Raw genomic sequence first — 27,690 nt, forward strand, 5'->3', positions numbered from 1 at the left:
TGCATATTTCTGTGCAAAAATGCATATACTCAATGCACACGTGTTATACAGTTTGTTATAATTGTGTGTTGGTAAGTCTGATTATTTTTTCAAACCTTAAGGGTTTCTCTGGTCAACTGGATTCATTGGTGAGTTTGAAACTATTTCAGATTTAATACCAACTGCACAAATCTTATAGGCACGAAGAAATAATCAGGTTGACCAAAACACACAAACACGCATGCACACATACACACACACACACACACCACACACACACACAAACACACACACGCACGCATGCATGCACATATAAACACACACATACACATGCACACACACATACACACACACATACATGAACACACTACAAAAGGTTAAGAAAATTTTGCAGGAGTAAATTTATATAAAAGAAAAAGAAGAAAATTAGTTGGAAACTTTATCATGGATAAAAATAAAGAAAGTATTTACATATATATCAAAGAAGCTACTGGTTTCAGTTGCTTTGAAAGATGATTTAGTCATGCTGAAATAAAAGTGAAAAATAAATTGCAATAAATTATTTGTTCATGATATCAGTTCTGGAAGTTTGCATTTTTCCTATAAACATCATGTGGTGCTGGTATTTTGTTTCCTTCTGATTGTTGCTGAGTTATAGTTGTATTGATAGTTCAAGCAGTGTCAGTTGTCCTTTCTCATTAAGGAGTGACTATCAGAAGTAACAGTAGCAGTAATGCTAGTGGCTGTAGTAGTCAAGGTACTGGCCATGTTATTCTAACTAGTAGCAGTAGTGGCAGCTTCAACAAACATTGCAGTAGGAGTGCTGGTAGTCGTCTCCCTTTCTCTCCTACAGTTATTTAGAAGTGGTCAGTATTAGGTTATGAACGTTGTATTTATTAAGGTGTTGTGTAATTGCGAGATTGATATTGGATAAAAATCATAAAATTAGGTTGTTTCTTACCAACACACATGTATATGTTCACTGAGTCCTATTTGTCTGTACAATAACTTTAAAACAACCTTTCTTTAAAAGTTAAGAAACATAAATTATAATCTTATATTTTCCCTATATTACAGATTCTTGATATTGGTAGTGCATGTCGCAGTAAAGGTTCTACAGGTGCCAATCCAGATTCATCACGTTCCCATGCTGTATTACAGCTTCAGGTGCGAGATGGCTATGATGAATATTTTGGTCGGTGAGTGATTTTTAACAAAACTTTTGATTACGCTATTGCTTTCCCTACTATTTTTTTCAACTTTAAAAACATTTTCCTCTCTAGTATGATGATGAATAACGTTTTTGATATTTGCATATGGGTTATTCAAACAATTAATTTTTACAGTAGGCATGGCAGTTTGGTTAAGAAGTTTGCTTTCCAACTGCAAAGTTTTAGGTTCCAACCCACTGTGTGGTACCATAGGCAAAGCTTTGTAAGTGGATTTTGCAGACAGAAACTGAAAGAAGCCCGCTGTGTATGGATGTGTGTGTGCGTGCAAGCGTGCGTCTGTGCGTATGTGTATGTGTGCATGTGCATGCCTGTGAGTGTGTGTGTTTGTAATACTTCCCATGACCAGAATTGTTTTATACAGACTGGAAATGAATGACATTGCTTGTATGATGGTGATACTCATTTACAACCATCCTATGATGTCAAAACAAGGGCACACACAAGCTTACAGACACTTCCACTTCAACATTATTTAGGTCAGACATGGTGTTGATGTCAGAAACATCCAAGCAGGTTGATTTATTAAACTCTCCTATTCCATGGGAGAACTATATTGAGGAGGCCTGTGAGTGGAAGAGATCAAAATATACTGAGCTAGTGGTATTGCGTCAAAACAGTGGGTGATGTGAGCAACTCCTGATCTCATTGAAGTGGGATGCAGAGGTTTCATTGGTTAGTCCCCTCTGCAAAACTGTCAGCATGCTGGGTGTCACAGAATCCACTAGATAAAAGGCCATTAAGTTAGTTACAGAGGCAGCTGAGATTGCTTCAAGGTGGTTATGGATTAACAGTAGATAGATTAGCGCTATCTAATTTAGTGCTACATGGATTCAAGTTGGACCTTGTTCAACCCCAACTGGGTTACCTGGGTGAAGATGATTGATTGATGAAAAATCCAATACATCTGCTGACTCTTGGTAACATCACTGATTGTATTAGAATTAGAATTTTGTACTAGAATTTTGCCATGCCTCATCAACACTGAGCTAAGTATTCTGGAGGTAAGCACTGAGATCTTATTTGTTTCTCTGGATACATTTCATGATCTTATAAAAAATCTTATTATTTTCTCATTGTCATTTCATTTGTAATACATTTGTATGCCATGGACTGCTATACATTACATAAAGATGAAAAGAAATAAAAAAAATTTTAAAGTGTACAGGTGTGACTGTGTGGGGAAGAACTTCACATCTCAACCATGTGGTTTTGGGCTCAATCCCTCTGAATGTTGCCTTGGACCAGTGTTTTTCCCTAAAGCCTCAGACTGACCAAGGCCTTGTCAGTAGATTTGTTAGACAGAAACTGAAAGAATCCTGTTTTTTGTGTGTGTGTTTTTGTGATTATATTGACATCATGTGATAATTGTAAACAAGCATCACCTTCAATTTTCTGTGAACATATATTTGACCATGGGGAAACTTGCTTGGAAACTGGTGAGGGTTGGTGACAAGAAGGTCATCCAGCATAGAAAATCTGCTTCAAAGAATTCTGTCTGACTCTTTTAAGCATGAAAAAGCAGATGTTAATATGAAGAAGATCATCATCATCATCATTTAGCATCCGCTTTCAATGCTAGCATGGGTTGGACGGTTCAACTGGGGTCTGTGAAGCCAGAAGGCTGCATCTGGCCCAGTCCGATCTGGCAGTGTTTCTATGGCTGGATGCCCTTCCTAACGCCAACCACTCCTTGAGTGTAGTGGGTGCTTTTTACATGCCACCCACACAGGTGCCAGACGGAGCTGGCAAACGGCCACAGACGGATGGTACTTTTTATGTGCCACCGGCACGGGGCCAGGCGAGGCTGGCAACAACCACGATCGGATGTTGCTTTTTACGTGCCACCGGCACAGGGGCCAGGCAAGGCTGGCAACGGCCACAAACAGATGGTGCTTTTATGTGCCACCGGCATGGGGGCCAGGCGAAGCTGGCAACGGCCACGAACGGATGGTGCTATGTGCCAGGCGAGGCTGGCAACGGCCACGAACAGATGGTGCTTTTTATGTGCCACCGGCACGGAGGCCAGTTGGGGCGGTGCTGGCAACGGCCACGATCGGATGGTTTGCTTACTTGTCACCGGCACTGGTATCACAGCTGCAATTTCCATTGATGTTGATCGACTTCGATTTTGGTTCTGCTTTCTGATATCTGATTTGATTTGGTTTGATTTTGATTTTGATTTTGATCTTCACTTGCCTCAATGGGTCTTCACAAGTGGAGTTTTGTGTCCCAAGAAGGAAAGGTATGTATAAGTCGACTGGCTACATACCAGGTAGAGGCCGATGGTAATATATAATGTCTCACTAAATAATTGAATGATTGTTTAAGCAAACGACTTTAATGTAATGATTGTCAGTAAGTGTAACTTTTAACTCAGTAACTATTTGCTGGTATCTTTATAAGTGGGCCTCAAACTTTTTAATTGATTAACTATCTAATGAATAATTCCTTGACTAAGTGTTAATAGAATTAAGTGACAGTTGTCAAGCAAACTGTCATTGTTACTCTGTGTGAGTGATTGGGTGACTGATTCAGTGATTCACTTATAAAATCGTTATGTTGTTCCTACTCAAATTACATGAATGTCTGAACATTTGTTTCATTGAGACATTATATAATGGTCACTGTGGAGAGATATTTTCCTTTCTTTCAGGATCTCTTTTATTGATTTGGCTGGCAATGAACGAGCAGCTGATGTAAAAGATTCAGATAAGCAGTCTCGCAAAGAAGGAGCTGAAATCAACCAGAGTCTGCTGGCAGTAAGCAACAGTGATTTATCTTAAATCTCAAATCTTCAATACAGTGGTTATTTAACATATCTCATCAAATAATGTCACAAAAATATAAGAAGCTTCTTATCTTCCAATATTTTCATTAAAACTGATTACCTCAATAATTAATTTTAACTTACACTTAAATACAATTATATTAAACTGGCTACCATAAAATTGTGTAGCATTTCACTACTATTTATTACTGAAATAATAACTATACCATGTTAACTATTTAAACTCACTGGGATGAAGACTGTGGACCTATACTGTAGACAAGAGGATAATTGATGAGTGCTGGGTAAAAATATATTATGAACTGATGGCTAAGATTTCTTATAGAAACTGACTGAGGAAGAGTTAGAAAGAACTTTTTAGGTCAGATCTGAGAATATTGGGCTTTACAAATGAACATTTGAGCCCATGCAGTGTATAGTTAATAGTGAAAATATGTTTATACTTTTTAGTTTAGATTTTAGAATTTTTTTAAAGCTTTTCAAAATGGCTTGTTTTTAACTTATTTTTCACAACATTTATACACAGTGTTTGGGTTTTTTCTACACCAGAGTACAAAGTTAACTTTAAAATGTGATGATATTCAATTCTGTCTTGTAATGTCTTTATTAAGTTGTTAAATTATTCATTTACACAGTTTGTCTTTCCTATGATATTGTCAATTGATAATTGAAACTAGGATTTTATATTTAGTTTCCATTAAAAATAAAATAGCATCATCAACAACAATAGCAAACTATTACCAAATTAACCATAGATTTTAATTTTTTTAATAATTAATCCTTACCTCATGGAAGACAAATATTAGCCATTCCAAAATACACAAAGACTGTTAACTTTATTTCACTAGGTTACAATTGGTACAATGAAAATTTTGACACCAAATAATAAACGTTTAAGTGAAGTTGATATCTTTGTGTGTTTTTGAATAATTTGCTGTAATTGTTTTAGTTTCAACACACAGTCTCAGATCAAATCACTTACCAAACAAGTATATCTCCATATTTTTTACCTGATTGAATTAATGAATTAACTTAAAAAATTATTTCTTTTGTGCTGAGGGCTGTAAATTAGAAATATGTTCTCACACCAAATCTGTAAACATGGTTTCCATCCCTGATTGAAATTTGTTACACTGTAGCTATGTTGATAATAACTAATAAGTAAAGCCTGATTAAAAATATATATTTCCTTCCCTTAAAAATATAAAGTCCCCTTTTTTTGTATTTTTCTGTCCATATAAGAAACCAATATTCTTTTATATTCTCAGCTAAAAGAATGCATCCGTAGTTTGGATCAGGAGAGCAGTTTTACTCCATTTCGTCAAAGCAAGCTGACTCACATACTGAAGGATTCTTTCATTGGAAAATCCAAGACCTGCATGATAGCAAATATCACCCCAAGTCAGAGTTCCACTGAGTGTACACTGAACACACTTCGATATGCAAACAGGTAATTAGTCATGTGATGGAGTCTTGGATAAGGCACATTATCACTTTTATGTTTTATCTTTTACTTGTTTCAGTCATTGGATTGTAGCCATGCTGGGGCACTGCCTTGAAGGGTTTAACCAAACAAGTCAACACCAGTACCTTATTCTTTTCAAAGTTTGCTACTTATGCTATTGATTTCTTTTGCTGAACCATTAATCTAGGGGGAACACAAATGAACTGGCACCATTAGTTAAACTGTGGTGGTGGTGAAGTAAACATAGGCACAAAAACATATGAACACATGCACACACACACACACACACATATTAGGCTTCTGCATAGAAGGCACATGGTTTAGTGGTTAGAATGTCAGGCTCACAATCATGAGGTAGTGAGATCGATTCATGTGTTGTGTTCTTGAGCAAGACATTTCATGTTGCTCCAGTTCACTCAGCTGTAGAAATGAGTTGTGATGTCACTGGTGCCAAGCTGTTTCAGTCTTTGCCTTTCCTTTGAACAGCATCGATGGCAAGGAGAGGGGAGGCTGGCGTGCATGGGTGACTGCTCGTCAACTACCTTGCTTAGACTTGTCTTGGAGGGTAACTTTCTAGGTGCAATCCCATGGTCATTCATGAGCAAAGTGAGTCTTTACCTTTACCTTTTGCATAGATTCCAGCTACTAAATCCAGTCACAAGGCATTGGCTGGCCTGAGGCTATATAGTAGGTGTTGCACAGTGGGACTGAGCTAAAAACAATGTAATGGCAAAGTGAGCCTCTTAACCACACAGCCACGTTTGCACCTGTGTTAACTGAAATATAAGAACTTACTTAGGCCAGAAAATATTTCAGCCTGCAATAGTTGCTGAGACTCTATATGATTCAAATGCAGCTTAAAATAGAATACTGCTTCTATATCTTGGACAGTGTCGCTGTTGAGGACATAGATGTCTTGTGGAAGCACGTGGCTTAGTAGTTGGGCTGTTGGACTCACAATTATAAGATTGTGGTTTTGATTCCTGGACTGGGCAATGCATTGTGTTATTGAGCAAAACACTTCATTTCATGTTGCTCCAGTCCACTCAGCTGGCAAAAATGAGTAATCTTGTGATGGACCGGCGTCCTGTCCAGGTGGGGAGTTTATACACTATGGAAACCGGGGAACCAGCCCTTATGAGTTGGCTTCACTCGAAGGTACATAGATATATTGGATTGCATTCAGAGTATGACCACTTGATTAATAGGTATTCAATCAATAATGGATATGCTCTTGCCCCTGATTCACAGAATCATTGTCTCCTCTCTTTGTTGTTTCTATCATTACTATAATGGCCTCTGTTCCTCAGAGCTGGCTGGTTTTATACTTTCAATACTTAGGCACCCTTAGCCTACTTGTCTCTCCATCTCTTGATACTCTAGGTGTTTCCAACTTCTTGGCTTCACACTAGCCGACATCTCCAGTTCTTCCTCTCGCAGAACATCATATCTCTGGAATTTTCTTCCACCTCATGTCTTTCCTGCAGGTTGTGACCTGCAATACGTTAAACAGAACATTAACAGTATCTACCAGATTGGTCTTAAAGGATTGGCAACAGTCATGAGCAGTGACCTTTACTTGAAAGTCAACAAGTTAAAAAAAAAGGTTCTGAAGAGAAACAGTACTAAGAGTGGAAAAAATAGTTGTTGAGACCCCCTTCAGTCATGACTGACCGTGGGATTGCACCTAGAAAGTTTCCCTCTCAGGCATAAGTCCGGGCAAGTTTGCTTATGGAAGAACAGCAGTCGCCCATGCATACCGGCCTCCCCTCTCCACGCCACCAGTGTTATTCAAGGCAAAGGCAACAGCAGATACAGCTTGGCACCTGTGATGTCGCAACTCATTTTTACAGCTGAGTGAACTGGAGCAACGTGAAATAAAATGTCTTGCTCAAAAACACAACACACAGCCCAGTACGTGATTCGAACTCACAACCTCACGATTGTAAGCTCGATGCTCTAACCACTGAGCCATGCGCCTTCACATTAGGAGTGGAAAAAATGTTTAAGAAATGTTCATATGAATGCATTAACTTATTTATGCTTATGCTTGCCTTATCTATCGCAGATACTGTTTTGCGTGTGCAGATAGTAATGAACAAAGGTTAGATAAACTTACATAACCTATATAAGCTGCCATCATTAAACTATGCCCATGACTTTGGTCATGCACATTGAACATTGTGCATGACTAAGATTATGAGAAGGTGTATATTCTTGCTGTTGTTGTCATTGTCGTCGTTGTCATTGTCGTCATCGTTGTCATCATCTTCGTTGTTGTGATCGACGTCGTTGTCGTCGTCGTTGTCATCGTCGTTGTCGTTGTTGTTGTCATTGTCGTTGTCATCATCGTCATTGTTATCGTCGTCGTCATCATAATCATCGTTGTCATTGTTGTCATCGTTGTCGTTGTCCTCCTCTGCTACAACTACCATCATGAACATTGTATACACACACACACACACACACACACACACACACACACACACACACACACACACACAAAAGAACAGGGATTTCAAAATCTAGGCAAATACTTTATAAGCACTGTGTGGTAATCTGAACTTGGCTAACTATATCAACCAGCAGGAAATATACTGCATATAACTTTACTAATGTTGGTGGCATGAAAAAAATACCCAGTACATGCTGTAAAGTGGTTGCCATTAGGAAGGTCATTCAACTGTAGAAATCATGCCCAAGCAGACATTGGTGATGATCTGCATTAGGCTTCTTTCAATTTCCATTTGCCAAATTTCCCTCACAGAGCATTAGTCAGCCTGAGGCCATGGCTAGAAGACACTTTCCCAAGGTGCCATGCAGTGGGACTGAACCTGAGACCAAGTAGTTGAGAAGCAAATTTCTCACCCACACAGCCATGCCTGCAACCTCAGTTATTTTGATATAAAAGTAAAAAAAATTTTTTTTTTCCAGAGTAAAAGAAATACGTCCTGAATCAAGCAGTACCCGAGTGATGAGGAAAAAATCTGTTGATGCAAATCCTGGCAAAAATACACACACTATGGCTGGTACATCACCTTGTATTTTCCACCCTTCCAATATAGTTTGTTCATCAACTCCTATAAGACGACAGTGTTCAGAAATTATTTCTTCTGAACCACCAAGAGCAACAGAATCTCCAATATTTTTTGATCCCAATGAAAGTCCAGGACATGGACACCGTATTCCTCACAAAGTTAGAAGCAGGTTTAATATTCTCCCTGACAAAATTACTATCTCTAAGTGTGTTCCACCACAAGATAATTCCACAGTGGCACAAATACTTGACAGGAGTTTTTCTTCTGATATAGAATTTGAAGATTTGCTTGAAGAAAATTCTGGGAAGAACTCTAAGGTGAAGAATTTAAATGAATATAGTGAAAATGAATTACTTACTTCTGATTTTAATTATGATTTGAATGATCTCAATAAATCTGCAGAATATGAAAACTCCAACATGAAATGTGAACATGATGGAGATCAACAAATACAGTTACTAGAACTTAAGTGGAAAAACAGTGATATTGCTTCTTCATTTACTTCACAAAATGTTGTCACACCAGTGGCACGGACTCGTAATCATTCTGATCCTGGTGTTTCCTCCACTCAACTGAATACATTGGATGGTGGCAAAATGAAAAGACCATTTTCATCTGATTTTATACACTGTTCAACAGAAGAGAATTCTGATGAGGGTGTTGACTGTGAATACTGGTTTGGTAGTCCGAAAGAGATTCAAAGATTTGAATCAGCACTTCGTTTTGATATGGCTCAAAATGAGGAATTTGATCTGTCATCTATTACTCATATGAAAACTGTATTTCCTTTACCACCGACTTTGAAAACTAAATTCTGTGATAATAATAAACGAATGACATTGAAGAAAGATCAGGAATCTGTAAGAAAAAATAATGCATTCAGTAAAAATTCAGTTAAAAAAGTTCAGCTAGTTAATGTTAAACAAACAGAAATAAATTGTTTCGGAGATAGTAGAGAAGACTCGTTACAAAAGAAAACTAATTTATTAGCATCAAATCGAAATAAATCCTCTGATGCAGCAGATCACGATTTTCAAACACCTTCTTCAGATGATAGAAAAACTAATTATGTTAATAGCTGTATGATTTCTTTCAATGTTCCCTGTACAGTAAGCAACACAGCAGTTCCGGTCATTCCATCACAGAGTGATGATTCAATTTGTACTTTCGATAGCCCTGTAGATAGTTCTACTCCAACTAAATATCTTGAAATGCCCACAGCATCTAAATCATCTTTAGCAAAGGAGCTGGACTCCCACACTACAAATGATGCCCTTGTTTATAGCTTTTGTTCTCAAGATGGTGAAAAAGTTGAAGAATATTTCCTATGCTCAGAACCAAAAAGTTCTTGTGTTGCTATTGAAAGTAATTCAAATACCATAAATTCTGCAGACAATCCTTGCTCTCAAACAAACCTTCACAATATTAAAGATGGTAGTGATAAGTGCAGTGTATCTACTTCACAAGTAGCTGAAAATAAAGAAGAACTATGTAATAAAAGCCAAACTATGTTGAAACAAAATTCATGTCAAGTGATACCTAAAACATCAGGTGATTCGTTGTTTAGTCAAAATGGTTCCATTACAGATGTCTGCTGCTGTACTTCTGAGACTGATTCTTCTTTACTTCTTCCCAGACAACACAAAAGTGATTTAGAAGTTGTAACAATAGACACTTCATTATCTGAAAACAAAGCTTGTGCTAATATTTATTCTGAGGCAAACTCTTCTGCACAAACAGTTTTGACTTCAGTATCTAAGAAAAGACCCAAAGCTGCTTTTTCTCCAATTAATTCACAACCGGTTTTGGATTTTACCTCTTGCAAGACTAATGGCTCTTGTTCCAGCCAAACGACACTCCCTGCGCCTGTCTTACCAAGTGGTTCATCAGTTTCAAGATCTGGACAAGAAATCATTCATAATGAAATCCAGTAAGTGAAAAATAAACTTCATTTGTGATATCCTCCTCCTCCTCCCCCTCCCCCCACCAACCTCCTCCCCATCCCCTCCTCATTATCATCCACCCTCCTCCTCCCCTCCTCCTCCTCTATCATTTACTATTGGCCATGTCTTCACCCATGTGCTCCATTCACAACATTCACCTAACCACTGTCGCTCTCCTTTCACACATTTATGAACTTATCCACCAATCTTCCCTTTCTCATTCTCTGTCCCTTTTCTCTCTTATATTAATCTCCTTGTACATTGAGAGTATGCCCTGACACTTCGTCACCACCATCTTATTTTTGTTTCCAGCTTGAGTAGTCATGTGTCTCCTCTACAGCTAGACACCTGTTCCTATTCCTCTATCCTATTTTAACCTCTAATTACCTGGCATAAAGCCACCTCCACTCAGTTAAAGAATCTTGTCTTACAAGTTGCTTGGTGACTTCACTAGTGCCAGTGCTACAAAAAAAGAACCCAATACACTGTATGATAGCTGATGTCAAGAGGAACATATGACCATAGAAACCATGTCAAAGTAGACACTGGAGCTTGACACAGTTCTCTGGATTTCCAAATCCTGTTAAACTGTCCAGTCCATGCCAGCATAGAAGACAGATGTTTGGTGATGATGATGATGATGTTGTTGAAGAGTATTTTATTTCTTGTCAACTCCTTTCCCTTATACCATTCTATAGATTTTGGGATAATATTTAGTGTTTTATTGTAACAACAGGTGTTATACTACAAATTTATCAAGTGAGAGGAAGTGAGAGAGAGAGAGAGAGAGAGAGAGAGAGAGAGAGAGAGAGAGTATATTATTAAAATGCTGAATGAATATTAATTATAATAAATAGCTTATAACTATTACTAGGACTGCCATTTCTTCTCAATTACAATCTCCTATTTGTATATTTTAATCTGGCCTTGTACTAAAATTAGAAAGAATTATTATTATTATTATTATTATTATTGGTTTCAAATTTTGATACAAGGCCAGCAACTTTAGGATGGGGCTAAATTGATTAAATTGACCCCAGTGTTCAAGTGGTATTTATTTTATCAACCTTGAAAGGATGAAGGGTAAAGTTGACTGGCAGAATTTGAACTCAGAACGTAAAGATGTATGAAATACTGCTAAGCATTTTACCCAGTGTGCTAATGATTCTGTCAGCTCACCACCCTAATTATTATGGGAGGTTAGCAGAATCATTAGCACATTGGACAAAATGCTTAACAGCATTTCTTCTGACTCTATGTTCTGAGTTCAAATCCTGCTGATTCACTTTTATCCCTTCAAGGTTGATAAAAGGAAGTACCAGACAAGTACTGGGGAGTGATGTAATTGATTTTGCCTCTCCCTTCAAAATTACTGGCCTTGAACTCTGCAGTGGGCTGGCATTCTGTTCAGGAGAAATGTTGTGATCTCGGTCACTGATATACCGTGGAAACTGGGTAACTGGCCTTATGAGGGCTCAAGACAACAGAAAAAAAAAAAAAAAAGATCCATGTGGTTTCAGAACTGGAAGCTTGTGGTTATGAAACAAACTTCTTAACCACACAGCTAATACCTTTTAATCATAATAATGGTAAATTAGAATTTTCCCATAACATCTCAATCAAGTGGTTAATCACTAGAAAAAAAAAAAGAAAAAGAAAATTGCAATAATAATATATCTGAAACCAGAGTTATTTGGCAAATTACGGAAGGTTATAAGCGAAAACCTTCATTATTTATAGTGTAATTTGGCTAAAGTTGATTGATTACTATTTATCAAACAAATTATTATGGTGATATTGTTTCTCCCAATATTTGGCAGTTAATGTAGTGAAATATCATTGTCTCTGTTGATGTAGCCAGTTTAGAATTCTTTGCTTTTAGTCTTTTGATGTTTTTATTGATTGTCACTTTTATATACACTCTTGTTGACTTCATCTTCTCCACAACTTCCCTGTGAAAGTTGAGAAAACATTTAAAATTCTAATGTATAAAAATTACTGAGCAGCTCAGTGGTTAGGGTAGCCTGCTGTTGACTGTTGAGTAATTTTTATCCGAGTTTTCCTCTCTAGCTTCTGACTACATAGGCACGTAAAATAATAAGTGCAGGCAGGTTATATAGTTTACAAGTATATCTATGGTAAAGAAGCTTGCTTCCCAACCATATGGTCTCAGGTTCAATCCCACTGCATGGCAGCATAGGCAAGTATCTTCTACTAAAGCTCCAGTTAAACCAAAGCCTTGTGAGTGGATTTGGAAGATAGAAACTGAAAGAATTCAGGCCAACTAAAACCTTGTGAGTGGGGATTTGGTAGATGGAAACTGAAAGAAGCCTGTTGCATATATATATATATATATATATGTATATGCATTTGTGTCTTTGTGTCAATGTTTGCCCTTACCACTACTTGACAACTGCTGTTGGTAGGGCTACATCCCTGTTACTTAGCAGTTTAGTTAAAGAGTCCGACAGAATAAGTTGCAGGTTTAAAAGAAATGATAAATATTGGGATTGATTCATTTGACTAAAATTCTTCAAGGTGGTACACCAACATGGCCACAGTCTAATCACTGAAACAAGTAAAATATAATATAATATAATAAATATTTAAACCACCTGATGAATGACTGTAACTCGAAAATTTAAAGAAATTAACAGCCATGAAACAATCGTAGTGATATATTAATTATATTTTTTTAATAATTTTGTTATATATTTAAATAATATAAATTAAATAATCTTATGTATTGGATTAAGTTTTTCATTGTATGATTTGCCTAATAGTGGTTTTGTCTCTAATTTAATATAATATAATATTTTACTATAAGATTGGATTCAATCCTAAATCTGATTTTTCCCTGTAAGTTTGGATTTATTCCCTAATATTTATTATATATATATATATATATATATATAGATGAGAGAGAGAGAGAGAGAGCGCGATAGACACACATATGCATACATGTGTGTGTGTGTATCCTTGTCTTGATATCATGTAATGGTTGTAATTGGGCATCATCACCATGTGAGTGAGCTTGTTTCAAATCTTACTTGAAAAATATGTCTGGCCATGGAGAATATTTGTTTAGAAATAGGTATCTGGTTGTGGAAAATCTACCTCAACAAATTCCATCTGACCTGACCTGTGCAAACATGGAAAAGTGGATGTTAAATGATGATGCTACTGTCATATTTGCCTGCAAGTGATGACTGTGTTTTTTTGTCTATTTTTTGTGGTATGTTTTTGTTGTAATTTAATTTTGGTGTTATAGACTTTTGCATGGCTTACTTAACAGAGTAAGGCAAGTAAATTTTAGAAAAATTTTATGGAAGTGTAAAGAAAATAATGTTTGTCAATTGGCAGGCCACTACAAGGTTCATCCAGTCCTTGTTGCATTGTGGTGGTTTGTGTACCTCAATGACCCTGGGAGGTATGTCAGCAGAATGCAAGATCCTTGTAGGGTCTCCCAAGCTGGACAGGTCAAATGATAGAAGCCAGACTAATACAGACCATGTCTTCCCAGAGGTAAAAATAGGTTTGCATATGGCCAACATCCCTACCTGGAATAAAAGCAAAGATACAGTGGCTGTGTTGTAAGAAAATTGCTTCCCAACCTCATGGTTCTGGGTCCAATACTACTAAATGGCAGCTTTGAGAAGTGTCTTCTATTATAACTTTGGGCTGACCAAAACCTTGTGAGTGGATTTGGTAGACAGAAACTGAAAAAAGCCTATCGTATATATATCTGTGTGTGTGTTTGTGTCTGTGGCTGGCCTCTACCACCACTAGGTGTTGGTGTGTTTATGTCCCCATAACTTAGTGGTTTGGCAAAAGAGACTGATAGGATAAGAACCAGGCTTAAGAGAAATAAGTACTGACAGTCTATTCAGTTGTTTAAAAAAAATTCTCTGAGACGGTGCTTCAACATGGCCACAGTCTAATGACTGAAACAAGTAAAAGATATAATATAAAAGAAAGATCTCTGACAATTCAAAACTAACAAAGCCTGGGAGTAGAAGGCCTCCCCTCAAGGAAACATAGATAGGATACTGAGGCAGAGGTGAAAAGTAGGGATCCAACTGGAGAGAAACAGAAAAGACAGCCCAAAGTCAAGAACTGTGGAAAAAAGTCATCAATGGCCCGTGCTACATAGCATTGTAGGGCTTAAGTAAGTGATTTTTGACAGGGGTGTGTAGTAACTCTGAAATTTATTTTATAGAAAAATATTTGAAGCTAAGAGTCACAGTCAAACTGTACTAGTAGATCATCATTCATTTGTTGTGGTTCAGTGAAAATACAACTTGTGTAGATGTGTGGGCTGTTGATAGATCAGGACTTGAATGTAGGCTATTGGTTGGGGTGGAGTGGGGTTTGGGTGGGTGGGTTGTAGGAGGGAGAGTTGAATCAGCTTAATCTCAGCAAGGTCATTCACTGCATATTTATGAGTTAATTTTAATTTATTTAAGATTTCTTGGAGATTTTGTTTATGATGTTGAGTGACAGAAATGTCATTCTTTCATGTTTGATACTAAGAAAATTTGAACTTAGTGCATATATACTAGGTTATCATGGGGATGGGAGTGGTTTGGTTCTAAAAAACAAACACAGTGATAAATGAAACAGTGATAAATGCATCATGTCCATGCTCACTTGCAAATGGAATAAATAGTACATTCTTTGACACCAAACTTGTGCCCCACAGCTGAAAAGCTTCCACCATCACATATTTTGTTGATCATCTCTCTACTGTTTCTTATAGAAAGTACACTTGCTTGTGTTGTTTGTCAGGACCAGGCACCTTTGTATTTCTCCTCTTCACTGGTCTCATGTTGATGGGTATGAGTACATAAATTCATTTAAAAAATACACAGCCTTGAAACAGAGTCATGTTAACACAAGTGCTTTCTGGGTAACTGAGCATTGTGGATGGTTGGTGGGGTGCATTTTTCTAGTATTGGCAGAATCTTCAACTGGATCAGTGATGAATTAATTAGTAATAGACAAGGCTACATGTATTTCAATCTCATAATACCATGTTATAATTCTTCTTGTTACTCCATTAGTAAGTTAACATGTATGTTACATTTTGCCTGTTGGCCACTGTTCCGTTCTTGTTTGTTAGTAATATATGCATTTCAATCCAGAATATATATTGGGAACTATCTAACAAATATTAAATGAATTTTAAAGCAATTTTATTTTGCAAAATATTGCATTTGTGAACCATTAGTTTTCTAACTTCTTTTATTGGTAGTTTTGCTAGGATAACTATAATGGATTATTATGATATATCACAGTTTATGGTTTTAGTGTATCTGTACCATATATTTCTGTACTATATCTGTACTATATATTTAGTTTATCATATCTGTCCCACATTTTCACATTTACTTTATAACTATATAAGGAGTCTGTCAAAATAAACATATATATTTGTTTATATGAGAAAACCATATGTATATTAATATTAAATTATTGCTAGGGCAGTGAGTGGGCAGCGTTGTTAGCACACCTGACAAAATGCTTAGTGGCATTTTGTCCATCTTTACATTTTGAGTTCAAATTCCGCTGAGGTCAACTTTGCCTTTCATCCTTTTGGATCTTTTGAATGCTGGGGTTGATGTAATCAACTTATCCCCTCCCTTTGAAATTTACTGGCCTTGTGTTAAAATTTGAAATCAATATTAAATTATTGCATTCATATTTGATAAATCAAGTCAATTGTTGCTTTATATTTCATCCACTCTGATCATAAGCAGTTGTTAATGACAAGGATAATGTTTGAAAAGAATATGATTTCACTACAGTGAAACTTCATCATGAAAAAATTTTTCCCCCACAAAATTGCTACAAAATTTATCTTATAGTAATGTACACACCAGAAAGGATTGTTGCATTTCATATGTTACTCTGCATTGAAATAATAGTTCCAGTGTGATCTATTTTGTAGCATCAGAAATTATTTTTCAAATATAAAATATAAGAATATTGTAGAGATTGTCTACCCTGTGGAATATCCACAGGTCCAGCTAGTGCTTATTAATTTCTTTGTTCATTTAACGCCTATATTATTTTTCCAATGTGTATGGATGAGGACAGCTACATACAGGAGTGTTGATCTCTAACTGTGGAGAGAACCTGTGAAAGAGGTAGACCCAGAAAACATGGGACAAGGTGGTGAAGTATGATCTTCGGATGTTGAATCTCATGGAGGTGATGACAAGTGATCGAGAGCTTTGGTGATTTGCTGTGCTTGAGAAGACACATCAAGCCAAGTGACTAGCATGGATATCAACATCCTGTACATTCACACGCACACATGCATGCACGCACGCATGCACGCACACACACACACAGAGCACATGCACTTACTCCAAATACACTTACACACATACATGACCAGTCATGACCAGTGCCGATGACATGTAGAAGGCATCCTGTGCTATTGACACATAAAAGGCACTCATGCCAGTGATACATGAAAGGTGCCCAGTACACTCTGTGGAGCTGTTGCTGTTAAGAAGGGCATCCAACCAAAGAAACCAAGCCAAACCAGACTGGAGCCTGGTAGAGCTCTCTGGCTGACCACTTCCGGAAAATGGACACTAAATGATGATGATGTTGATGATGATGATGATGTGAGCATTTTATTGTCTGAAGCTCTTCTTGTTGCTAACCCCAGCTTGTTTTTTAAGAAAGGGATTTTTATTGTAGATATTTTTAAGAGTATAAAGCAGTCAGTTGTAATATCAACATTTTCAACATCATCTCAGTTTCACTCAAGTTGTGACTAGCATGGATATCAACATCCTGTACATTCACACACACACACACACACACACACACACACACACACACACACACACACACACACACACACACACACACACACACACACGCACGCACGCACGCACGCACACGCACACACACTCACATGCACACACACACACACGGAGCACATGCACTTACTCCAAATACACTTACACACATACATTCACAACTACCCTGCTGGTATTGTTGAAATTCTAATGAAAGAGCCTTGGATCTAGGTTAGAAACCGGCTCTTTCTTCATTAGAAAGAAATCTAGAAGTAAACTAAATAATGACATACAGATATGCATGCAGACATGCTTGGCTGTGTGGTTAATAAGTTCATTTTCCAATCATGTGGTTTTGGGTTCAGTACCACTGTGTGACACATTTGGCAAGTATCTTCTACTATACCCAGGGCTGACCAAGGCCTTGTGAGTAGATGGAAAAAGTCCATTACACACACACACACACACACACACACACACACACACACACACACACACACACACACACACACATGTATGAATGGATGTGCATGTTTCTGTCTCTCTGTCTTGACATCATATGAAACTTGTAAAATTGCGTACCACCATCACAGCTGGTTTCATTCATTTTCAGTCTTCTGTGAAAACATGTCTAACCATGATAAAATATTAACCTGCTTGGAAATAAGTAAGGGTTGGTGATAGGAAGGGTATCCAGCCACAGAAAATCTACCTCAACAAATACCGTTGAAAAGTGGACATTAAAATGATGATGATTATATCATCAGGACTCTTGTAGAAGACACCCAAAGAACCATGTACTGGAGACTGAACCTGAAATTATATTTGAAACAAAGTTCATAACCACACAATCATACCTGCATCTATTTACATAATGCAAAAATGCTCACTCTGTTTACAATAGAGAATTGAAATTCTTCATGATACAAATTGAACATTAATGTAGTTGTTTTGTTCTCTCATCTAGAGTAGCCGGAAAGGGTTATATAATGCTGATCCCTCTTTTCAAATTAAAGCAGTCTGGGAAGCAATGTGTAGCAACATGTTCTGCAGCTCTAACTCACAGCATCTGCTGAAAACCTTGGTGTTATCACTTGTAGCATGGAGGAGAGAAAAATTGATAAATACAGGAGCCTGACTGGCCACTATCAGTTTGTGCTGGTTGCTGTCACGATGTCAGATGTTCTAGGACCCTGTACTGCTGATTTCTTCCACAAAATAGAGATAATGGTAGCCTGTCGGAGACATGAACCCTGTGAGGTTGCTGGTTATTCTCTGCAGCAACACCATTTATTTCTTTATTACCCACAGGGGGCTAAACATAGAGGGGACAAACAAGGACAGACAAAGGGATTAAGTCGATTACATCGACCTCAGTACGTAACTGGTACTTATTTCATCAACCCTGAAAGGAGGAAAAGTAAAGTCGACATCGGTGGAATTTGAACTCAGAACGTAGTGGCAGACGAAATACCGCTAAGCATTTCACCCGGAGTGCTAATGTTTCTGCCAGCTCACCGCCCTTGTGGTCATTACCATGGGGTGTGGCTGAGCACCTCACATGTTCTGGAATATGTGGCCCATTGTTCCTTCTGTCTTCTGTTGCTGTGCTTCTGCCTCATTTTTTCTCACTTTTTTTCCTTTTTCATCTCTATTTCTCTCCTGTTTCTTTGTATTTATGTAAATCTTTCAAATTTAACATTTACTTCAAATAAACAAATTGTATTATATAAGAAAAAAAGTTAAGAAATATCCAGCTACCTAACAACTTGACTAACTGTGATTCTGTGATTTTCATGCTATTAGAATTTAAAAGTTGGAGTAAAATATTTTAAAATCAAGCTAATAAAAATTAAGAAATTCGGTGATGTCTAATATAATTTTTTAGTTATTAGTGATGGAAGCATTATTAGTGTAAAATATCTCGTAACAAAACATATAACTTGTTAAGGTTATCTTTACAGATTTTTCTGTAGACATTCCAGCCAGCACTGATTTGTTATAATGTTTTGTATCTGAATACATCTGATGTAAACAACAATTTTCCTATTTTGCCTACTTTTCCATCTTTGATCACATTGTTATTTACATAAGACATATTCAGATATGAAATGTTGTAACAAATCAGTGCTGGCTATAATTTCTATAGAAAATCTGTAGAGATAATCTCAACATGTGAATTAATAGCACTGCTAACACAGTAGGACATAGTATTTACTTATAAAGCATTTATATACTTTGTAGTATATTATGGCTGCATAACTAAATATGGTGTCCTAAAAATGTAATTATAAAACAATTTTTCATTTATCATGTTTGATGGTATATAAAATTCACTTTTTATCACCCCCAAAATGTCTCAAAAAATTACTCCTAGTCTTATATGCAAAGTTGCACCTATATTATATACTTTAATGAACAAAAAACCTTTTCCCTGAATATATGCTGCTGAAATCGGGGTGTATTTAATATAATCATGTGTCTTTTACACCATCAAACAAGGCAAGTTTTAAATTGTAAAATACTGAAAAATAACAAACTACCTGTAAGTATTGAAATTTCATTGTTTTAAACCGAAAAATACTGAAGTGTCTAGGTATATTGAGTTCCTCTCGTTTGTTACCTTACAATTTATTTGTTTTGCGTCTGTGTGGGGCATAGTAATACCACTTACAGACTTATTTGACTTATATTTTATTTCTGACTAATTCTGTTAACTGTTTTCTTCTGATATTTCACAGCAACCACTTAATTCATTGCCATGAGAAGCAGCTAGCTACAATGACAATGCTATGTAAGCAAGAGATGAAGCTCTTATTACAAGTAAAAGCTGGTCAGAAGGTGAGTATAATCATTGTTATTTAATGTCCACTCTCCATGCTGGCATGGGTTAGACAGTTTGACTGGGGTTGATGAGGTGGAGAGCTGCACCACGTTCCAATCTGATTTGGCACGGTTTCTACAGCTGGATGCCATTCCTAATGCCAACCACTCCAGGAGTGTTATGAGTGCTTTTACATAGCACCAGCACAGGTGCCATTTCTATGACACTGGCAATGACCATAACTACAATTCATGTGTGGGTGCCATTTACATGGCACTGGCAGCGACCATGACAATTCATGGGTGCCAGGCAAATGGCACCAGCAATGACCATGACTCCTGGGTGCCAATTTATATGACACTAGCATGGCCACAACTATGACTTCACTTGGCCTGACAAGTCTTCTCATGCACAGCATATTGCCAGGCTTCTCAGTTACTTGTCATCACTTCCATGAGGCTCAACATTCAAAGATCATGCTTCACCACCTTGTCTCATGTCTTCCTAGGTCTACCTCTTCCACACGTTGCCTCCACAGTTAAGATCAACACTTGTTTTCACAGCTGTCCTCATCCATATGCATCTGCATGCACACACATATACACTGTATATATATATAATGCACATAGATACACACTAATTTATACATATAAAATATAAATGCAATAATAACTATATTAATGTATCATAATAATAATATATATACTCTCTGATTAAAGAAACATTTATATGTAAACAAATTGACTGAAAAATGATGAGCTAATCCTAGCCAGAATCAAATCCACATATCAATGCTTACATGGCTACATGCACATCCGATTGGGCCAAATGCTCACCCATCAATTTCAGCCAAATTTTATGTATATATACTTAAACTGTCTTATACTATATATAATATTCATAAACTAACCAGAAGGCTTTCTAAGTTATGGAGAGAAAGAAACTCTAAGTCTATTAGTACAATAATAACTATAATAATATTTCAGGATAATATATATATTCTCTGATTTGAAGTGACATTTATAAATAAACAAATTGACTGAAAAATGATTAGCTAACCTTAGCCAGAATCGAACCCACATATCAACACTTACATGGCTACATGCATATCTGATTGGGCCAAATGCTCACCCATCAATTTCTTGTTTGTTTATAAATATTATATGTAGTATTAGACAGTTTAAGTATATATACATAAAATTTGGCTGAAATTGATGGGTGATCACATGGTGCAATTGGATGTGCATGTAGTCATGTAAGCATGGATATGTGGGTTTCATTCTGGCTCATCATTTTTTCAGTCAATTTGTTTATATGTAAATGTCACTTTAACTCGGAGAATGTATATATTATTATTGTGATGTATTATTATAGTTATTATTGTACTAATAGACTTCCATAGTTGCTTTCTCTCCATAACTTACAAAGCCTTCTGCTTTGTTTATAAATATTATATGTAAAATATATATATATAATTACACCTGTTACACATTTGATGCAAAATGGCAGGAAAGGGCCGAATACCTAATTGGATATAAGTAAAATAGACCCTATCTCTGTGTTTATACTCTATATAGACCAAATATTCATACATTTGCTAGTCTACTCTGAGGAGATGAGAGTTGTAACATCTGGTCATGTTGATTGATTGATTGATTCTAGTTTCAGCTTATGAGCTGTGGATTTTTTAAATATGGTATACTTGTTTTCATTGTAAGCACTTTTTGATTGTTATTGTTTCATTCATTGTACTTTACATACATGTTACACTAATATCCAGTTCAATAATAGGATTTCAGTAAAAATCTATAATGTACTCCCCAGGGATGTTGGGTGAATTATATGATAAAATGAGAAGGTTGCAAAAAGTATAAGTCTGAGCTAGTAACAGAAGGAAAGGTAGTAACAGAGAGAGGGTGACTTATATCAGTGAAGGTGAGAACAGTGGTGAGAATGGGATGGTAACATTAATAAAGCTGTCATATACACATGATACTGCATATATACTTTCATAAGTACATAGATACAACACACACACACATACACACACACACAGAAAGCTGGGTGTGAGGGTTATGTAGCTTTAAGGAGATAGGTGGTAGGAGGCTTTTCTGCTGTTCATTGCAAAGAAACACACACATACACACACATATATATATACAAACATGCATACATACATGTCGACTATACACCATTTTAAACTCGTGATTACCTGTGTGTATGTTTGTAAATTTGTGTGTGTGTGTGCGACGTCCTATAACTGTCTGTCTCTCTACTTTTGCAGGGTCTTCCCTGTTGCTGTCACATATTGTGAGATTTTAAAATTACGTCAAAATTTTCAAATTTGGTATATTGAAATAATTTTCCACATTAAATCTGATTTTGTTATTTATTTCTTCTTAACATCCAGTTGAATTATAGGTGAATTGGATTTCAATTAAAATCTATAATGGGCCCCTGACGGAGGGTGAGCTGTAGCACATGTTTACTAATCAGCTATGATAAGCTACGACAAGTGATAACACCAGCTACAATACGTGGAGTATTTGTCAATGTATTTGTAACTCTATTTATCTAATTTATTTTACTCAGCTGCATATTTGTTTGTTAAAATGATATAGGGACATTCTTTATTCACCCACTAATCAAATTAATAGTTTGTAATACCTACTTTTAGCAATAAACTATTACCATAAACAATGGGTTGGACATAAAGAGGGGAACAGTCCTGGAAATAGAATAGGACATGGAACAGTGTAATGGTAAACGGGTACAGGGGATAACCCCTGCTTTCCTGGTACTTCCAGTCAGCTCATTTATTTTACTCATATGCATATTCATTTGTTAAAATAATATAGGGACATTCCTTATTCACCCACTAATCGTATTAATAGTTTGTAGTAACTATTTTTAGCAATAAACTATTACCATAAAGATTAATAAAATATTTAATGGCTTTATTACACCAAACTGATTCTAAAATTTATATATTGACATAATATTGGGGATAGGAATGGGAGCAGAACTAAAATAGGAACTGAACAGGTAATGGGGTAGGACATAAAACAGTGTAATGGGAATAGGAACTGGAAATAACCCCTATTTTCTGGGTATTACTGGGTAATTCAGCTAGTGTGTATATATATATATATATAAATATATATATATACACTGGGCAGTTTAGCATAAAGGTAAAGCACTTGACACATAATCACAAGGATGCGAATTTGAGTTTAATGGTTGGCTGCTGACAGATTTTTCTGCAATATATGGATAGTTTATCCTATTCATGCTATTATATGAACATTATCCTGCATTTGAGAATAAATTATTTCCTTATGAAAGTGTATATATGTGTGTGTGTGTGTGTGTGTGTGTGTGTGTTTCCTTTTGTTTACGTTGCAATTATATATATATATATATATATATATATATATATATATATATATATGTTTTCTACTATATAAATGTAAGTATATATGGTTATGTATATGTGTTTAACCCTGAAAGGCTCTGAAATGGTGTGCCCTTGAGAAAAATGTATTTGATTTTTGAAATCTACATCCCAAAGAGAAGGTTGTCTTTAAATAACAATAAAAATATAATTTGCTACAAATTTAGATTAATTAGGTGTGGTGCATGTAGACAGGGGAAGTAGTTTGTGTAGGAATTGGGAATAGAGAGGAACAGGAAGAAAGTACTTGTAGGGTATGGGTTGATAGAATGGTATGGTGAAGAGATTTATTTTGGTTTGATACTGAAATTTTGTTGTTGATTAGGGTTCAGTCAGGAGTGTGTGTTCAAAGTTAATGGAGAAAATATGAACACAGAAGACAAAGCGAAAATAAGGTATTATCATTAATTTAAAGCTCAATGAAATATTAATGAAGTGAAAGTATTAGTAGTATTTTGAGCTCAAAGTCTTCCTCTGAAAGTTAGAGTCTAAGACAGGTGAAAAAGTGTAAAGGAATGTGAAGTAAATGATAGTAATGAACAAAAACAAAACAAACAAACTGTGTTGTTCCATGTCAATTCATGTTGAAAATAGTGGCGGTTGAATGACCAGGAGTAGCTAGGAAAGATTGAGGGTTTTTACACACAGAAGCAAGAAGGTCATACAAATATAGTACAGTGTCCAAATTAATTATTTCTTGCAATGATGTAATGTTCTTTGATCAATCCTTGTCTATGTAATTATTACATTATGAACTTCAAATATATATATCTATTTCAGAATTTCTCTGACTTCCTTCACAAAGTGAACCAGATCTTGACACAGAAATTGAAAGCAATCTCAACATTTCAGCAAGAAATATTTATTCGTGGTGGCAAGAACTTACTTTCTTCTGGCCAGAGTGACAGAACTTCTATTTGGGATGGTGCAAGTAATCAGAGTAATTAACAGCTAAACAAGAACACTTCAAAGAACAATGATCCTAAAAGTCTTCTATAGAAGCTATTCATTAATTTCCTGGGTATCTACAGTCATCGAAAATTTGATTTGGAAACGTTACCCACGTCATCCAGATTATTACTTAAGTGTATTAAAATGTGTTTTAAAGCTATGAAGTTGTTTATAACATTCACTTTGCCAAGTAAAACGGTGAACTGGCAGAATCATTAGCATATTAGATAAAATGCTTTGTGGCATTTCTTCCAGCTCTTTACTTTCTGAGTTTGACTCTGCCTTTCATCTGTTCGGTGGTGATAAAATAAATGCCAGTCAAGTGCTGAGGTTGATGTAATTGACTTGCTCCATTCCCTCAAAATTGCTGGCCTTGCACCAAAATTTGAAACTACTTTTTTTTACCAATTTATGATACTTATAGAATTCATTTTGACAGGGACTTCAGGTTAACAGTTTGCATCAGGTTAAATAAGTTCCAGTGAAAACAAATTTTATAATAAATTTGACTCTACTTTTTATATTGAGTTTGTCTTCCCATTAGTAAATGTTCTGTTGTGATTCTTTAGCTTTCTTTAAAATAATGATGATGTTCATTTAATATTTATATTATGAGGGTCAACTGAAAAAGTCATAGGCTGACTCTCATACAGTACTCTCATGGAATGTGACCAAATGAGGTTTATTTTTAACATTGTCTCCCTTGTGGTCAACACACTCCTTCCATCACTATTGCAATGCTTGGATCCCATTATTGAAAAATCTCTCATCTTGTTGGTCAAAAAGTCATCATCAACAGATGACATCATCACTGCAATACTGGTTCCTGGTCAAGTGTTTTTTCATGTTGAGGTACAAATGATAGTTAGATGGAGCCAAATTAGGAGAATAGGGAGGGTGATCAACCAATTCAAAGCTACGATCATGCACAGCAACCATTGAAACCAAGCTTGCATGCTAGGGTTTTGTCCTGATGAAGCAAGTTTTTCTGGGTGTTTGGTCTTGATAACCTTTTGTAGCTGCCTCAGCAAGATGGCATAGTACTCTCTGTTGATGATGTGACTCTTTTGAAGATAGTTGATAGACATAATGCCTTTTGCAGCCCAAAAAACTGAGGCCATTACCTACCCTGCAGATGAAATGTCTTTGGCCTTCTTTGGAGCAGGTGAGTGAGGTTTTCCACTGCGTAGATTGTCTCTTTGTCTCTGGCTCAAAATGACAAAGTCAACACTCATCCTGGGTCAGAAAACGTTCAAGGAAACCAGCTGGCTCTTCCTCAAACAATGTTAGATTCTTCCATGATGTGATCAATCTGGTTTGCTTTTGATCAGATGTTGGAAAACATGGCACCCACAGAACAGAAGCATTCATCATGCCAAGTTCATTGTGCAGAATATTTTCAACTTTTTCATGGAATATGCTAATAACATTGGCTGTTTGATTTATAGTCAATCGCCTGTCATTGTGAATGCAACAAATATTTTCCTTGCTGGTAGCAGTTGCAGGACGTCTAGACCTTGGGTCATCTTCAACACTTTTCCTTCCCCTCCTAAACTCAGTTATCCACTTTTTCACTGTCACTAAAGCTGGAGTGTCATCCCCTAATATAATAATCATGTCAGTGTGAATGTTGGTGAGGGATAATCTCTTTCTCTGCAGGTATTTGATAAGACTGTGATACCAAATTTTGTCCATTTTCAAGACAAGTAATCAATGACAAAATAAAAGCTTCCAGAAACAACGGAAAGTGTTTTCATAAGTCACTGAAAATATGATATTCAAAATTTTATACAAACATGTTTACATACACACATATAGATATAACTACATACATATACATTCACACATAATTTGCATATATGTATACATTACATGTAAGTTAGTCATGTCTGTGTAGAGGACTATTCACCTTTTTGTGTAGTGATTGCACAAACGCTTGCTGTAAATACAAGCTGGTAAAAAAATTGTTTTTCTTGTTTACAAAGATCCACATGTTTAGAGAAGACCATATTAAAAAATGAAGTAGTAAAGTTAAACTGGTAAAAAAAACAATTGGTTTACTATTACATATTCATGGCAAGACAGGAAAACGTGATGTGCTATTACATATCAAAGAACTATCAAGGTTGATTTCTGTGGAGTTTTGAATTTAATCAAGATCTGCAACAGTTTTACAAAAAAGGAAAAGGTAGATCTATCACTCAGTTACATGAAGAAGAAGAAGAGCTACTAGGATATATCTTAAAATACAGTTCAGTGTAAAGTAACTGTGCCAGTAAGATACATTCGTTGGCAATATATTGCACATCCTAAATTTACATGCTTACACACACACACACACACACACACATTTATATATACATACAAACATACGTATTCACATATATTGAAAACGCGAAGGAAATTGGTTTAGTGGTTAGGGTATTTGGCTCACGATTGTAAGGTCGTGAGTTCAATTTCTGGCAACGCATTGTGTCCTTGAGCGAGACACTTTATTTCACGTTGCTCCAGTCCATTCTGCTGGCAAAAATGAGTAGTGCCCGTATTTCAAAGAGCCAGCATTGTCACACTGTGTCATGCTGAATATCCCTGAGGACTAGGTTAAGAATGTGGAGTGCTCAGCTACATTCATGTTAATTTCATGAGCAGGCCGTTCTGTTGATCGGATCAACTGGAACCCTCGTCGTCGTAACCGACAGAGTGCAGGTTATATACTGGAAACACGGCATTGTTGTAATTTGATAATTTTTTTTACTGTTTCTCATATCTGCGTGTCAGATTCTTACAATTTGTTTGGAGTTATGCATTTTCTAAATTAATCTTTATCAATGTTTCCAGGCTATGTCAGCCCCATTTTGGGATATTGAGTCGTGTTAGATTGTGTGCTCATCTTATTGTAGTCAGTACTTTGTATTTATACAGATTTTCCTCCCAGACCTTTAGAGTGTAAGTGTTCTGCCTATGTCATCGGATTTGCAGTTGTGACGTATGTATGTTGTATATTAATTTTAGTCTACATTTAATGTACATCATACAATGGTCTTAAATTTGGTCACAGGGCGCCATACCTTAGACTAGTATCTTCACTCTTCATCCCCCCTCTCTCTCTCTATATATATATAGAGAGAGAGAGTTGTAGTAACCGACTAAGGGATAAAATATCCGTATGTACTAACAGTATCTGTTACCTGTGTTATC

At 36.3% G+C, this 27,690-nt stretch overlaps 1 protein-coding gene across 2 annotated transcripts in view; it reads left to right on the forward strand.

The window, feature by feature from the left end:
• LOC115232606 (kinesin-like protein KIN-7M, chloroplastic) overlaps window positions 1–25,012 on the forward strand; it is a 73,878-nt gene extending 48,866 nt beyond the window's left edge. For both annotated transcript variants that reach the window (XM_029802584.2, XM_036499737.1), the window contains exons 6-11: window positions 1,057–1,178; window positions 3,865–3,970; window positions 5,268–5,449; window positions 8,399–10,432; window positions 20,005–20,104; window positions 24,322–25,012. In XM_029802584.2, coding sequence (XP_029658444.1) covers window positions 1,057–1,178; window positions 3,865–3,970; window positions 5,268–5,449; window positions 8,399–10,432; window positions 20,005–20,104; window positions 24,322–24,489 — 2,712 coding nt within the window. In that variant the 3' untranslated portion in view covers window positions 24,490–25,012. The remainder of the gene's footprint in view (window positions 1–1,056; window positions 1,179–3,864; window positions 3,971–5,267; window positions 5,450–8,398; window positions 10,433–20,004; window positions 20,105–24,321) is intronic.
• Window positions 25,013–27,690: the final 2,678 nt, after the last annotated feature.

The sequence above is a fragment of the Octopus sinensis genome, linkage group LG2 (genome assembly GCF_006345805.1).
Source record: "Octopus sinensis linkage group LG2, ASM634580v1, whole genome shotgun sequence".
Lineage (NCBI taxonomy): Eukaryota > Metazoa > Mollusca > Cephalopoda > Octopoda > Octopodidae > Octopus > Octopus sinensis.